Source organism: Arvicola amphibius, chromosome 12, assembly GCF_903992535.2.
Source record: "Arvicola amphibius chromosome 12, mArvAmp1.2, whole genome shotgun sequence".
NCBI classification, from domain to species: Eukaryota; Metazoa; Chordata; class Mammalia; order Rodentia; family Cricetidae; genus Arvicola; species Arvicola amphibius.
Window position 1 is genome coordinate 80504268 of NC_052058.2, and position 15823 is coordinate 80520090.

A 15823-nucleotide genomic window follows, 5' to 3' on the forward strand; every position below is an offset into this window, starting at 1 on the left:
AGCACCACTTGTGTATGGAAAAGTTTTGAATGGCCACGATGGGCATGTCTTCATGTCCTTGTCTCCACAGCCTAGATGCTTCCCACTAGGCCTCACATCTGAAAACAACTGTGTTGTGAATATAAAGGTACTACACATAATCATTTGGAAGGCATATCCAACGCACAGTAGTGCCCACTATTGTGCTGTTCTTCCATCTTTCTGTCATTGGTGTGGTAAATTGATTAGGTTCCTTAGTTAACATATCCGCGTGTCAAGAGCAAGTCAGTGATGTACACTCCATTCAACGCATTTCTGCAATTACTAGCTCCCCGTTTGTGCTTATCAGGGATATTCTTATCAGACTTTGGTATCCTTTGATGTTGACTTTACAGGAGTTTGGAAACTTCTTTGCTTCTTTCTAGGTGGCCAGGTATAATTTAAGTGAGATTGGTTTAGTTCAGCTCAAAACATTTGGTAGAAACCACTCATGTATCCATCTAGAAAACCTTCCCTTTGGAAAATTTTCTGTTCTCAATTTCTAATTCAGTTTAAGTCTGTTTAAATTGTTCTAATTTTTTCTGATTCAGTATTAATGGGTATCTACTAAAAAAAAAAAAAAAAAGCATTTATTTAGTTCAGCTCTGAAAGCCTGAAGGCCTGTTGCTGGTTATCAGCATATGACTGTTATATTTAAATTCTATGTGACTGCTACAGTCACGCGTCCTCCCACTGGTTAGCATTTGCACTCAATGTCTTTGTTCCCTTCATTGTCAGTCTGGCTGTATCTTTCAATCACTCTGAGTCTCTCCCAGATAACAGACAGGATAGTTGTGGTTTTATAAAATGCATTTCCTTTTTTATTATTTTTAAGATTTTTATGTATATGTCTCCCTACCTATTCCCTATATGTACATCATATACATGTATGCTTTATGTCCACAAAGTCCAGAAGAAGGTCCCTGGAACTCTAGAGATGGCCATGAATGGGCCTGGTAAAACAAACCCAGGTTCTGAGCAATGGCAGAAAATGCTCTTATCTATTGAGCCGTTTTCTCCAGTCCCTATTGTTTTTTAAATAAAAGACTTTTGCCTATTTTCATTTAAAATAATTGAAAGACATTAGTTGCTATTGTAATGGATGAAACGAAAAAAATCATACTGAGGTTATGGGATGCACAGTGGACAAACCCCACCTGCTGTCTCATGTTAAGTCCTAGCTTTGAATCTTGTATGTTGAAGCCAGAAATCTAGAAATGGGCCACTGTGGGAACGGCGGGGGTTCTTGAGCAAAGGGGAGGGGGGTAAAATGAAAGCAGAGAGAGGGAGAATGGGGGCAGGAGCAGAGAGCTTCAAGCATAGAGATGTTTGTGGGCTGTGGAAAAGAGGTATTGGCAGAAGACTTAGCCAAATGAAGAGCACACAAAGGTTAGATGGAGATCTATGGTGATCCAACTCAAGGAATATTCAGTCAAAGCAAATAGTAGGACACAAGTGACATGAAAGGAAAAGGAGAAAATACTAGAAGTAAAGGTTTCAGTGGAGATCAGGTGGTTGGAGATAGACGGTACACAGTGGATTAGCTACAACTTAAAGGGTACATGGTGACACACCTTATTGAAATCCATTAGTTTGTAGGCTAATTATGTTTGTGTGTATGTGTGTTAATGAAGTACCTATGTGGGTACCCAATACGGCTCTCTAAGACATGAGTCATTAAATGAAATCTCAGTGCTAGGCATGGAATATAACCCTGAGTTATTGGTCACTGAAACGTAAGGTACCCTCAAACATAGGCTATTGCCAGGTCTTGGTGGCCCACCATAATTAAATAATAAGACTATAATAACAAAATTGCCATTACAAAATAGCATATATGAGATTTTGTAAAGAATGCTTTTATACCAATAAGTCATTTCATGTTTTTAGTAGTACTTGTGAAGAAATATCTAAAAATGTTGTTTTTCATGCTGCAAATGACAGGTACATTTGGGCTACTTTAAGTAAGGAGAACTTATCATATCCATAATCTTTAAGAGGAAGCCAGAATAAGATTCATAAGGGATGGGTCATTCTAGTGCTTTTTCATGTGTACACTTACCGCTCATCTGCATGCCCACTTTTCTTTTTCCTATCCAGTGAGAGCTGCAGTTTTCTGCATAGCGACTTCAGATTTGTGAGTGGTATCATAATGGGCTCGCTGCATTGCTTCACGGCATGGTATGTTCCTTTATTCCCGGCTTCCCTGGGCTTAGGTAAAATGTTTTAAGTAGAGCGGCCCCTGAATTCCTGTCTTCCAGGCTTCCATTATGTCCTTTCCATTCAGAAGAGAAATTCTGGCCTGGTAGTAGCTGTGGTTGATATACCTAGTAAACAGAACTACTTAAGATAGTCACTCTGTGACTTCAAGACAGACCAGAAGACAAATATGTATGAGCATGGTTGACAAAGGATTCTGGTTGTAACAGAATATAACATGTTCCAACACAGAGGAGGTTTAGTAAGATTTACGGAGTTATACAGCAAAAGAAAATCATAAAGGAGTTAAGTTTACAGCAAAACCCAGCTGTGAACACAAGATGTTTCTGATGGAGTTTTAGCTTCTAAGTTGCTAGAAGCTAGTGGTTTGCTATGAAGACATCCCAAAGCTTTACCCTAGAGGGAATAGGATGTTAGAATACATGTAGTGGTTGGCCATGAATGGTATAAGGGGTTTAGAGGTATTAAATGTAGTAATATGAGCACAGGTCCCTTTGTTCTGTCCTGCCTGGCTAGCTTACATCCGAAATAACTACAGAGATCTGTATTAATTAAATTGCTTCCTGGCCCATTAGCTCTAGCCTCTTATTGGTTAACTCTCACATCTTGATTCAACCCATTTCTAATAATCTGTATGTCATCACGAGGCCGTAGCTTACCGGGAAAGATTCAGCATGTCTGACCTGGCAGCTTCATGGCGGGCAGCTCTCTGCCTGCCTTCTTCGTCCCAGAATTCTGTTCTGTCTACTCCACCCACCTAAGGGCTGCCCTACCAAAAGGCCAAGGCAGTTTTCTTTATTCAACCAATAAAAGCAACACATAGAAAGAAGACCCTTCTACACCAGTTAAAGACAAACTGGCTCCATACCTGCGACTTTTGAACTCTCATGGTCCTAGAATGATAAGCTACTATTAAAAGAAAACCGTTTTCAAAGTCTAATTGCTTTCAAATTTGAACCCCAATTCATCCATAGTTCAAATTTTAGTCTAAAAAAATCCAGCTGTGGGGGCTGGACGGATAGCTCAGAGGTTAAGGGCATTCCCTCCTCTTCCAAAGGTCCTGAGTTCAATTCCCAGCAACCACATGGTGGCTCACAACCATCTGTAATGAGGTCTGGTGCCCTATTCTGGCCTGCAGGCATACACATAGACAGAATATTGCATACATAATAAATAAATAAAATAAAAAAAATCTAGCTGTGATATTGCAATAGAGAAATCTTGCTCATCTAATTGAATGCTTTGCCATTGAAAGATACAAATGAGAGCACCTTCTAGATTTTAATAGTTAATCTCAATTGTCAACTTGATAAGACCTAGAATTACCTGAGATTAATAGGAATAGGGCATTCCTATTAGGTATTGTTAATTGCAGCAACTGAGAAGACCTACGCACTGCAGACAGCACCATTTTCTAGGCTGAGATCTTAGACTACATAAAACAAAAACAAGCACAAACATTTATCATTGATCTCTGTTTCTTGACAGTGGATGAAACATGACCAACTGCATCAATTCTTGCTGTGGCAGCTTCCATAACCATGATTGATAGATTATAGTCTTGATGTGCAAGCCAAATAAAGTCTCTTGTTTAAGTTACTTTTTGTGGGATAATTTTATATCAGCAATAGCTTTCATATGCATAGGAGAATGCCACCTCGTCATCTCTGAAAACATGCATACAAGTGATATAATAGGGACTTAACATGTTGCATTTAGAATATACATATATAGAAATACATATATACATACATAATGATTAGTGAAAAGCTATGAATTTGAAGAAGAGCAGGAAGCTGGGTATGGAAAGGTAGAGGAAGAAAATGGAAGGAAAAAATGTAATGAAGTTATAACCTCAATAATTTAAAAAAAACAGTAAAAATGAAAAATAAACAATTTAGTAATAATATATATTTTTATTTTATACAAAGTCATATTTAAAAGTTTACACTGAAAGGAAAAGCTGCTCCATGTATCCATGATTGGCACGACTTTTTTTATAGTCCTACACTGAAAACGTTTCCATTTACTAATAAGGAATGCCAAGGGTATCCATCACCAGTTGAATAGCTTGCAATGAATCTGTGATTTCTTCCATATTATCACGCCTCAAAACCCTCTGTGAATTAAGTCTGTTTAAGAAAAAAAACCAGCATTAATGAAGTTTCTGTTAAAAAAAGTTACCTTCAAGAAATGGGCGAGCTTCTCATTATAGCTTATTACTATCTGTATATTGTTTCTAAAAGCCGATGCTGGCCTCTTTGTGGCTTACACTATTTGTCTCCACCAATGCCTTTTTTGTTCATCTACCAAACTCCCAAGGTGATATTCTTGTTGAAACTGGCTAAGTCTTTTCTCAGTTTTTGCCACCGTTCTTAGCAGCATCCGCATCCATAAATGATCAATGTTATGCGCCCTGTCACCCCTGTACACTTTCTCACAGGCACAGATGAGGTTTTGTCTGCAGAGAAACTGCATGGCCACTGAACCTTAGTCTCAATTTAGACTTCCATTCTGCAAACCTCACCTCTGATTTCCAGCATGCCACATGCCTCTAAACAAAGTTTTCCACCTCACCAAGGTGGAAAATCATTCAACCTTCAGCATACACTACAGTTAATAAGGATATCAGCATAGGTATGTCAATAATCTTCTGTGAAAATGCTATCACCTTTTTTCCTCCCCTATAACATGGCTGGAAAATCCAACCATGTTCCAAAACTGAATAAAAGTGTCTGCTTTCCATTCCTACAGAGATGAATGCTGGTAATGAAACACTAGACGCTGGCTTGCATCTGGGCTCCAGCCCATGTTTTAAGAGGGACCTCTGCTTTTATTTCCTAACCCACTGCTTCTTTCTCTCCACAATGATGACCACTTTGGTCCTTGCTTCTTTGCAGATGTCTCTACTCCCTCTCAGGCACTTCTGCATTTGAGGTTATAATCACATACATCAGTCACTGAGAAAATGGGGAGGAGGGACCACATATCCTCTCAAATCCTCTCAAAGAAAATCCTCCTATCTGCATTCCTATCTTATTGCTCTTTCCTATATAGTAACTAGAAAATCTGGACACTGATAAGAAGACCAAATGTGATGAAAGGGAACATGATTCTAACCTGGAGTCACTTTCATCTGGCCTTAATGCTACAGAGATCCTGAAATAAGGATACGCTGGTTCCTATCGCCGCATTGGCTCTCCTGCTCAGTCACGGAGCTGGCTTTCTAATGGCTGATTGACACTTCGCTTTGAGATTAATGGTTCTCAGGCTTGCCCCAAACAAATCCCATGGTTTGAATGCCTCCCATTCTGTCATATCTTCTTCAACCTTTTCTTTAGTTTTCATTTTTCAGGAACTCAGTGTGAACACTATATACCAGCGACAATTACTCTAACCCACGTTTCTCGTAATTCGTTACAGCATTCCACAAAACCTAATACAAAGCTTTACAAAGATCTAACCTAGAAGAAGAAATTTGGAAAGTAATTATGGGTAATTATGTAAAGAGCAGGGATTGCCATTTTGGCCAAAAGGGACTTTTGACAGTTGATACATAATGTATTTTTCCTTTAATATAGAAAACAAGTGACATAATTATCACGACCATCCTAGCATGCTTTTTTAGCTCCTTAAAACAGGGTATGTTTTGAGTAACTAGGCAATGCCCAAAGCCATAGCAATGATGGTTTACTGTGTACTTAGATCTTCTCCACTCACCCAGTGTTCGCCTCCTGTTCAAAATGTAAACACTTATTAAATGAATCCATCACGCACGAATTGCAGACGGCATTTAACCACTTACCTTGAAACTATTCGGGTCTTCACAGATCTTTCTGGTATAAAAGGAAAGGCTATATAGGGATTCTTCTTCTGTTTATCAAATAACCCTTCTGTATTCACTTTATGCTTAGGAACTGTACATTTGTAGAGGTGACAAATACGATCAATAACTTTTGTTCTACTTTGAACATCCTTAAAAAAGAGAAAATTACAGTTGTTAAAAACTGGCAAGAATTAAATTTCTTTCTGCAGGAAATCATGAATGATCAATACTATGCTTTTTAGCTTTTAAGAAAGGAGCAAAGCTCTCTAAATTCAGCAGGCAGATTGATTTAAATTATTAACTAATTTGCAAGTTAGTTATTATAAAGACATGCACTCAGAAGGTTACACATGGAATACAGAAAGTAAAGACTTTAGTCAATCCACCCATCATGTCCAGACACCAAGACTTGTCCATTTTTCCAAAGAGAACCTCTTCCTGTCACTGATGCAATCCCAGATGATGTTGGCACATCTGCACTTGCCTCTTTCCTAAAGTTTCCTTATCCACCCATCCTCTCCCTTCTGTAGTGAGGCGCTGTGGGCAGGGCTGCTTTTCGTCCTGCCCGGCTCTCGGCTTCCTGGCTAGCTTAGCCCCAGAAATAATTATACGGAAACTGTATTCTTTTAAAGACTGCTTGGCCAATTATTTCCAGCCTCTTATGAACTAATTCTCACATCTCTTGCTTTAACCCATATCTAATAATCTGTGTAGCACCACGAATGGTGTCTTACCGGGAAAGATTCAGCACATCTGACCTGCTGGCTTCATGGCATCTGCCTCACTTAGGAGAGGCATGGCATCTGACTGAGCCATCTACCTCACTTCCTTCTTCCTGTTCTGTCTACTCCACCCACCTAAGGGCTGGCCAAGGCAGTTTCTTTATTAAAACAGAAGACCCTCCCACATCATCTCCCAAATTCATTCTCTATCAGAATGGCATAAAGCTGAACGGGAGGGTGAGCATGGTAACACAGCCTGTCTCCAGTCATTCTAGATCAGCTAAGGCTACACAGTAAGATTCTGTCTCAAAACAAAACAAAACATACACCAAACCAAAATTAAAACAAAACAACAACAAACCCTCACTGAAAATCCCCTCTGACATAAAACCTTAAATTGTTCTCCAATCTACTCAGAAAAGAAAAGAAAAAGCCACAATCTAGGGTACAAGCTACAGTTACTGTGTTAACAGCTGTAGCTAGAGGCTCAGTAGTCTCAGCACAAGGTAACAGTGACAGCAGCAGGGCAGGGTCAGCGGGACAGGGTTGGCAGGGCAGGGTCAGCAGGACAGGGTCTGCAGGACAGGGTCAGCAGGACAGGGCAAGGATGATCAGGCACAGGGTGAGGCCGGTCACACAGACCTGCCTTCTACCATGCAGGGGTGTGTCAGTCTCCCCAGAGAACCGCTTAGATGGATGCAATAGATTCTGCTTTCAGAGTTAACTTTCACCCTTTTACAGACTGTGCTTCAGGGCCATGTGCATGTCAAGCATGTGCTCTCCTAATGAACAGTTTTCCAGCCCCAGAGTCGGCTTCTTTATGATTAGACAAATGTTTGTGTGAATTCTTTTCTATCATTGAACAAAGCAAGTCTGAATACATATAAAGCTCTACTTTAGTGTGGCAACTAAAGAAAACATACAAGTCAAAGACATTAAAAATCTTTCTAGGACACAGGTAACTGATCAGTACTCACAGAAGCGCAATGCTCTGTCTTAAACAGCACAGCCAGTAAACAGCAAGTTTTTGTGAAGATGCTCGCACTCTTCTCGGCCACTTTGTCACCCGGCTTCTGCTGGTACACTTGCAAAAGCTGCAGCAGCGTGTCCACACAGTTCTTAACTTCATAGACTGCTGAGGTTGTCTTCTCATACTTAAACAGACCAGAATGAAATGAACACTTACAAGGAATACATGGCTTTACACTATCTAACCAGAAAATAAGGTCAGAGCCAAATCTTTGGAGCCTCTGCAGCAAGTGAAAAAGATCTCATGATGACATTTCATTATTGCGGATCCTGTGTTACAGACACATCCCAACTTTACCCCACCCATTTTTACAGGGCCTAAACTGAGAGAGAGAGAGAGAGATAAAAAGAAGCTTTTAAAGATTTAAAGATCATGGTAGGAAGACTCTCACAAGATAACTTTCTGTGATTACAATAGGATAACAGTAGAGAAGACCTGGAAGACCTAGTTAGCTTCTTGAGAAGATGAAATTGCTATAAAATAAAATGATAATTTTAATACTGGGTCTATAATACATTTTTAATGGCTTATTTGTTCAACAGTGTCATTATATTCACACTGAAATGTGCACCATCCTAAAGTAACAAAGCATCCATAGGTAACACCGCGGTCTCTGGAGAAGCCTCTGGTGTGATGGCGGATGGCCTGAGTAATAAATACCAGGGCGGTCCTGGACGGCACTCATGTTACATGTGGACAGCACGAAGCACAGACACGCTACATACGCTGCAAAGACACAGAGATCTGGGACCAAAATCCAGACTCTGGCATGGAGTCTGCTCCTTTTCATCACCTCTCGTCAGCGGGAGCGTGGTTCAGGAGATGGGTCGGTAGGGAATCTCCTCATGATGCGCGGACTGTGTGAAACTTAGTACGTCCTATTGCTATCTATCCTCGGTAAAATGCTACAGAAACTACTGTAGAGACTTAGACAAAATTAAATAACTCAGAAATTACCAGCACGTAGATAGTAAATGGTAAACATGCGATGAGCAAAACAAATGAAATCATATAAAAACTAGCTTGTCCATATACAGTTATGTTAATAAATGTTTTCTTTTCTCCCAGAAATACTCTTGTGCATAACTGAATTCAAAAGCAGAAGCCTGATCTAATAATGAGTGAACATAGAGTGTAATTTGCAGGGCCATACTTCTTGACAATGAATATTTTACTATTAACATGGAAAGCTACCTTTGCTACATTCAGCAACACTTGGACAGCATATCCAACAACTTCCATACAGGGAACACTTCGATTACAACCCCGGATCACATCGAAGATGGTAGAAGCGGCTCCACTTTCGGCCATGCTCTCACAGCAGCGAGGAGACAATCTGGTGACGACCTCTGAGGGGAAACAAATCATGAACAAGAAATTCACTTCAGCATAACAGAGCTTTAGGAGACACTGTATTATTCCGCATTCCTAGGGAAAATGTAATCTACTCTTAAGCATGGCATTGCTACTGGAAACTAACCCAAGTGCTTCAAGGCCTCCAGGATGGCAGACAAGTGCTTGTACGTCAGCAGGTAATGCAGCGCGCGCTCAGTTCTTCTGTAGAGCTTGTTCTCCTCCTCAACGTTCTTACTGACAGCTCTAAGACTTAGTCGTATAGCTTTAATTTCTGTGCGATCATTTTTCTTCCTCCAAGAATAGCCTCTCCACAAAGCCTTAACAAACAGGTATGGCAGAGTCATTGAAAAATGACAGCCAGTAATGCATGTAACATATATATCAACTGAAGCTGAAACCCAGATTATAACCTTGGGCTAAAACTAGCTTGAACTTACCTGAATTCTAGTGGCGCTGCTATTGATTTTTTCCTGTCTTCTATGCAGTAGAAAGTGGCGTACTGCCTTCTGGATCACTGATGCAGCCCTGTCCTGCCGTTGCTGACATTCTTGAACTTCACGGTCAGGTTTTATGATCTGATGATGCTGTTCAATTAACTTCTTTTGTTGTAATCTTCTTCGAAACCATCTCTATTCAAAACATGGTTTTTCACTTTTATTTCAGAATATATGTGAGTAAGCATATACATACACATGTCCATGCATGTCTGTGCATGTATGTTCATATATGTATGCACACATATATGTATGCATATACATTTATATGCAAAAATGAAAAGAATATTGATAGACCTTTTGACCCTACTTTGTGGCATCATTTCCCTACTCCACAGAGCAAATCCTAGCTCTTGTTGGATATATGTGGGTACAGATTACAATGTATATGAGTCCTATCAAACTCTGCTGCATTTTGTAACTTGTTTTCTACCCAAATATTTTATATATAAATATATATCAGTATATACCAAAAGAAAATTTTCCCCTACAAATTACAATACAGATATCAAATAGAAAATAGGCTAAGTGCTTTAAAATATTTTAAATAGTAAGAAATACTCATATAGGGATTTAAATGACTAATAAATTTGGGGAAAAAAATAGAAATGACAGTAAACAACTAAACCCAAACAAAGATATACTTCCATTCCCATTCATTAGATTGGAAATTTCCGAATGTCTTCTGAGGCCACTGTTGGACAAGGATGTGGAGAAACAAGTATCTACAGAGTGAATGAGTACAATTACATCAGTGGATGAACACTGGCCCACAAAACATCGCCCAGGTTCTAGCCCTTAGTGCACCCTGTGAGCTAACAGTCTAATATTCTGTGACCTTACGTCAGTGCATCAAAAACTGTGTGCAGAGGACGAGCTAACCTGAATAGAGATGACTGAATTAACACGCGCCTTAGCATTCCTCACAGCCACATGGGTCCTATAGGCTCGCTGGATCCTAAGGGCACACATGTGACAGTATGCAGCCGCTGTAAAGTGGCGAACTCGAATTCTGGCTTTCTCTTCTGAAGCCTAAAGCACAGAAAGAAAACATTTCAACAGAAAAATAGGAAAATACATTAAAATAATTTAAAGCAGAAAATATATAGATAAAAGTATTTTTATCTCAGCATATAACATTATATAAACAAATGTATTGACTGTAACTAGTAGTTATTATAATTCTTTCCTATACTGTTGTATGGAGGCTGCTTGTTTGCTCCTGGATATCAGACCCAAGAGACTCACACAAATCCCATATCACTATTCAATAGTTCTGATATAGTAACTCATATAACAAGACACAAAAGCAGAATTTTGAGCCCTTTACTAAAGAAAAACAGCTTTTAGCTTACTGGAAGACCGTTTTAAGGTAGATCTGTAGTTCTCAGGGAGAGGCAGGTAAAAGGTTTGTAAAGATTACAGCACTGCAAGCAGAGTTGTTAAGATTCAGAGACATGGAAGCTGACAAATTTCATCTCTCCAGCACTAGCTACTGCAGCATGAGGTCGGGGCGGAGGTCTTTCTCCAGCATTAGATACTGCAGCATAAGGATGGGGGAGGGGGGTGGGGTCTTTCTCCAGCATTAGAAATGCAGCATAAGGACAGAGCGGAGGTCTTTCTCCAGCATTAGAAATGCAGCATAAGGACAGAGCGGAGGTCTTTCTCCAGCATTAGATGATGCAGCATAAGGACGGTGGGGTGAAGTCATGTAAAAGCTTTCTACTATGACATTTGACTTTACATTTCTTTCTTTCTTTACCTTTTTTTTTGAGGGGGGTGTTTTTCGAGACAGGATTTCGCTGTAGCTTTGGAGCCTCTACTAGAACTAGCTCTGTAGACCAACCTGGCCTTGAACTCACTGAGATCTGCCTGCCTCTGCCTCCTGAGTGCTGGGATTAAAGTTGTGCACCACCACCGCCAGGTTTGACTTTAGATTTCTAATTTTGATCTAATGAATGTAAGATTTCTCCCTTTAAAGTTCACATCTAATTATCTTTCTCTTTGCAGGAGTTCACATATCCTTAGCCCCAATGTCACAGCCTTCTTAAAGGAAAAGAATCCTTAGTGAAGATGTGGCTATCACAGGAACGGTTCTTAGAGTTGCTGGGGAGGCAAAAGGCTGCTTGTGTAAATTAGCCTCCTCCTCACAAACTCCACACCCTTGGCAGTTCTTTTGCTAAGTGTTATTTCATTAAAAATCAAAACAAAAGAAAACATTTTGTATCTTTGGTGTGACCATTTGTGCAAAGAAATAGGATAACAGGATCAGAGAACAACAATAAATCTATGACACCCAATGACCCTGTTAGATGGCTATGCGAGCTGAACTGAGTTAATGATTGTATTAATTTGATTGAGTTAATGCAAAATCCAAAATTTGTCACTGCTTAACATCAAATCCTTTTAATTTTACTCTACAATACTTACTCCTTTCCTTACTAACCAGCCACGTAGCAATGCTTGTAGAATAACTAGACTTTTAAAAATTGAGATTTTATCCTTTCACACTTCCCTGTCACCCTGGCTCATACGTCACTCTATGTGAGCAAATGGATCTCTGCTGTAGAAAGGACTGCTCTCCCTTATAACCTCGAAAATGGGCTTGTATCAAACAAGCAGGTCGATGTCTTCATGAGGAAAGAGGCACAAGGATTGTTAACAGGTAGGAATAAGACTTTCAAGCTGTTAGGATCTTGGATTTCTCACTGTAAAGTGAGCTGCAATACTCAGAATATTCCTTACTTTCGTATTTTGAGAATGCCCTATTTCATTGACATGGGAAAGTGGCAAAAACATTACTTCTAAAACCATACAAATCTACAGCAAAAAGCAAGGTACAAGGTAGGGTCAATAGCTCTCATCTTCTTGATTCTTTCCACTCTATGTGGGTGGAGGAAAAGATGATGATGATGATGATGATGATGATGATGATGATTATTATTATTATTATTATTATTATTACAGGACAAACACACTGGATGAGAGCACAAGCTAAAGTGTGAAATGTGCAGTAGTCATCAGAAATTAACCACAGAAAGAGCAGTTTGTAGCTTTAAGAACTACAAGGCACACTGGAGAGATGGCTCAGTGGCTAAGAGCACTTGCTGCTCTTACAAGGCCTGGATTTGACTCCCAGCACTGACGTGGTTGCTCACAATTTTCTACAACTCCAGTTTCAAGTGATCCAACATGTTCCTGTGACTTATACGACTCCTGCATGCCTGTGGTGCAAATATACACACCAGGCACAGACATATACATAGAAATTTGGTAAATATTTTAAAAAGAACACCAAAGAAGGTCATCTGCCTTCCTTAGATTGCTCAATTATATAACATCTTCAGAAACAAGTTTACATAATTAAAAGTGTATGATTAGAATCCATTTAAGCTAAGCTGCCTTTACAAATGTCCACATACCCACAAAACAGTCATTGGCGAGTTAGCACTGCAAACGGTTTCTCGACTTTCATTTGATCACAGCAATAGCAGCCACCACCTGAGTCTCTTATTCAGTGTCTGCCTGGCATATATTCAGTCTCAGTAATCAGAGTAAAAACAATTGTTGCTATATAGCTAGAATGAATATTATATGAGCATAAATCATGTCTGAAAAATCTAACTTTGATACATAGAAATTTTTAAAAGGTATATTTAATAACAGGTCATGGCCATTCCAGTTACTCTAAACAGATCAACTCTGGCTTATAAGAAGCATGTTATAAAATAATTGACTTATACTAGACAAAATAAATTTTTTTGCTCTTTCCAAACATAATTGACTTTCATTGTAATCATGAAAATTTTAAGTTTGAGAATATATTACATAAATATATTACATATATATCCATAATATATATACACACATAATATTCTGGAAAAATCATGTTGTTATAAGTGAATATAATTTTAATGGACTGAAACAGATGTGTACCAAACAAATGCACAGTTCAACCTTTAACATCCTTCTTGCGTTATTTCCTGATGTGGGTCTGGGAAAATGGGTTGACTTTTATTTACACTTACTTTTAAAATCAACTTCTCACGAGCTACTCTTGCAGAGTGTGCAGCTCTCCACTTCCTCTGAATTATAACTGCTGATGCTCTCATCTTCAAGAACCTGAAAAGTAGATTAGAAAGTAACTTAAATCAGTTTAATCTGGTCAGCGCTGCCCCCACAATACTGAGGAGAAAGAAAATATAAAGAGAGCAATGAAGCAAAATGCAGAGTGTGCCTCGAGCTTCAGCCCCAGCAGTCAGATTTCACACACAACCCCCAGGTTTGCAGCAACAAACTTCTACTGCATAAAAATAAACTCTGAACAAAGAACTTTGTACATTTTTCAAAAGTCTTATTAGGAATTAGAAAATTTCTTGGATGAAGGAGGTGGTAACTGAAACAGTCCTCGAAGGAGAAAGGGACAGTTACTGGGAAGGAAAGGGCAGCATCCCATGAACGTGATACAGAACAAGAGCAACGACGAGCTTTTCGCACCACGATCCTCAGAAAACAAGGCTGAGCTTCAAAGAAAAGAGCTCACCATTTTGGTACAGGAAACACAACCATATACCTTAATACTGACAGTAAACATTACCTACATAATAGCCCATGTCTCCAACAATATTGGTCAAAAGTTCCTCAAATTCTGGCGGTCCCCTTTAGTGCATTTTAAGCAATACCAGATGCAGTGGCTCATCAATTCTGGATATAGAAAATTTTTACACTATGGCATAAAAAATAATAAAAGGATATCTAGTAAAATTTTATGAAAATTTGAAAAATGAAATAGGAATAGGAGGATAAATTCTATACAGACAGGCTAATAAACAGGCTCCTCATCATTAAGGATAAAGTTGACGGAAAATAATACACCCGAAAACAAAAACAAAAACCGGACTGCTCAATCAGTAGAGTGTCTGCTGGGTGCAGATCATGGGTGCCCAGGTAAAAGCCAGCCATAGCTGAGCAGCTGTAAGCCTAGCACAGAGGTGTGGAGACAGGCAGGTCCTGAGCTTGCTGGGTACTCACTCTAGCTAATGGGTGAGTTCAGTCACAGACCCTGTCCCAAAAAATAAGCAGACAGAGATCGCCTCTGTCTCTCCCTGTACTCACATATACATCACACACACAAAAGTCAACAACCGTTGCTAGTGGCTAAATCAACAAAGAAAGCAGATGTCAACACTAAACCTGTTCACTCACTTTCTAATCTGTTGTCCTTATATTCATCCTTTTGGATTGAATTAATCACATAAATACTTTTTACTAAATTATACTATCAAAGTTATACTTTATAGAAAAAGATAAAAGGACATATTTTGTAAAAGCGCACTATTTTTAAGAGTTGATAAGTTGAACATATCAACTATTTAAAAGAAAACAAGCAATATTACTTTACCTAGGATCCTACACACTTCCATAGGGTTGTAATACCTTACCTCATTCTCTCCAACTTGGCACAGAAGTAGCCTTGAATAATTTTAGCAGCTTTTAATAAAGCTATATATCTCTTGCGTGTTATCCAACACCTATACCAAGCTTGAATCCTACAGGCAGCTTCCACTTTGGATAAGTATTTTCTAGCTTTATGCTTCCTCCATACAGCCTATATCAAACATATAAATATAATTAGGAAACAGTAATGGTCTAAGGTTACAAACTAGAAAGATCTTATGCAGTTAATGTTATATTAATTGCATATATAAAACAGTTAATATACAATTAATGGAAACAAAATGTTAATTGTAAAAATCAAGTTGAACTACACCTCTTTACCAGACAGACACACACTGAGCCTTCTGGCAGCAGTGGTTAGTACAAGAGTGTATGTGCAGTATACTCTTGATAATAAATACCACGTGGCTGGCTGCCAGCCCACTTCAGCAGTCTAATTGGAAGTTTAAAGTTATAAGCTATGAATGATTTGTTTAAAACCAGATAAACACACACTGTCCTCAATACACCCGGAAGAACAGAAGTAAGAGAAGCTCTACTTTCTGGAGAGAGTGCAACAGCTCCCGCTCCACAGTCATTTGTCATATGCTCTGCCTGCAGCAGAATTTTGAAAGAATAGTCAGATTTTCTCATTTCAGCAACATTAACATAATAATTCCTGTAACTTACTCAATTAAAAATTCCAAAAATGATTCATCTT

General features: G+C 39.0%; 1 protein-coding gene across 1 annotated transcript in view; it reads right to left on the reverse strand.

Annotated features, from left to right (window-relative positions):
• Positions 1-4134: 4134 nt before the first annotated feature.
• The window catches only part of Aspm (assembly factor for spindle microtubules), a 42000-nt gene continuing 30311 nt past the window's right edge, over positions 4135-15823 (reverse strand). Inside the window, exons 19-27 of the mRNA XM_038349173.1 lie at positions 15108-15274; positions 13695-13788; positions 10549-10698; positions 9610-9801; positions 9297-9489; positions 9011-9165; positions 7764-7940; positions 6044-6213; positions 4135-4370 (exon numbers count right to left, since the gene is read on the reverse strand). Coding sequence (XP_038205101.1) covers positions 4268-4370; positions 6044-6213; positions 7764-7940; positions 9011-9165; positions 9297-9489; positions 9610-9801; positions 10549-10698; positions 13695-13788; positions 15108-15274 — 1401 coding nt within the window. The 3' untranslated portion in view covers positions 4135-4267. The remainder of the gene's footprint in view (positions 4371-6043; positions 6214-7763; positions 7941-9010; positions 9166-9296; positions 9490-9609; positions 9802-10548; positions 10699-13694; positions 13789-15107; positions 15275-15823) is intronic.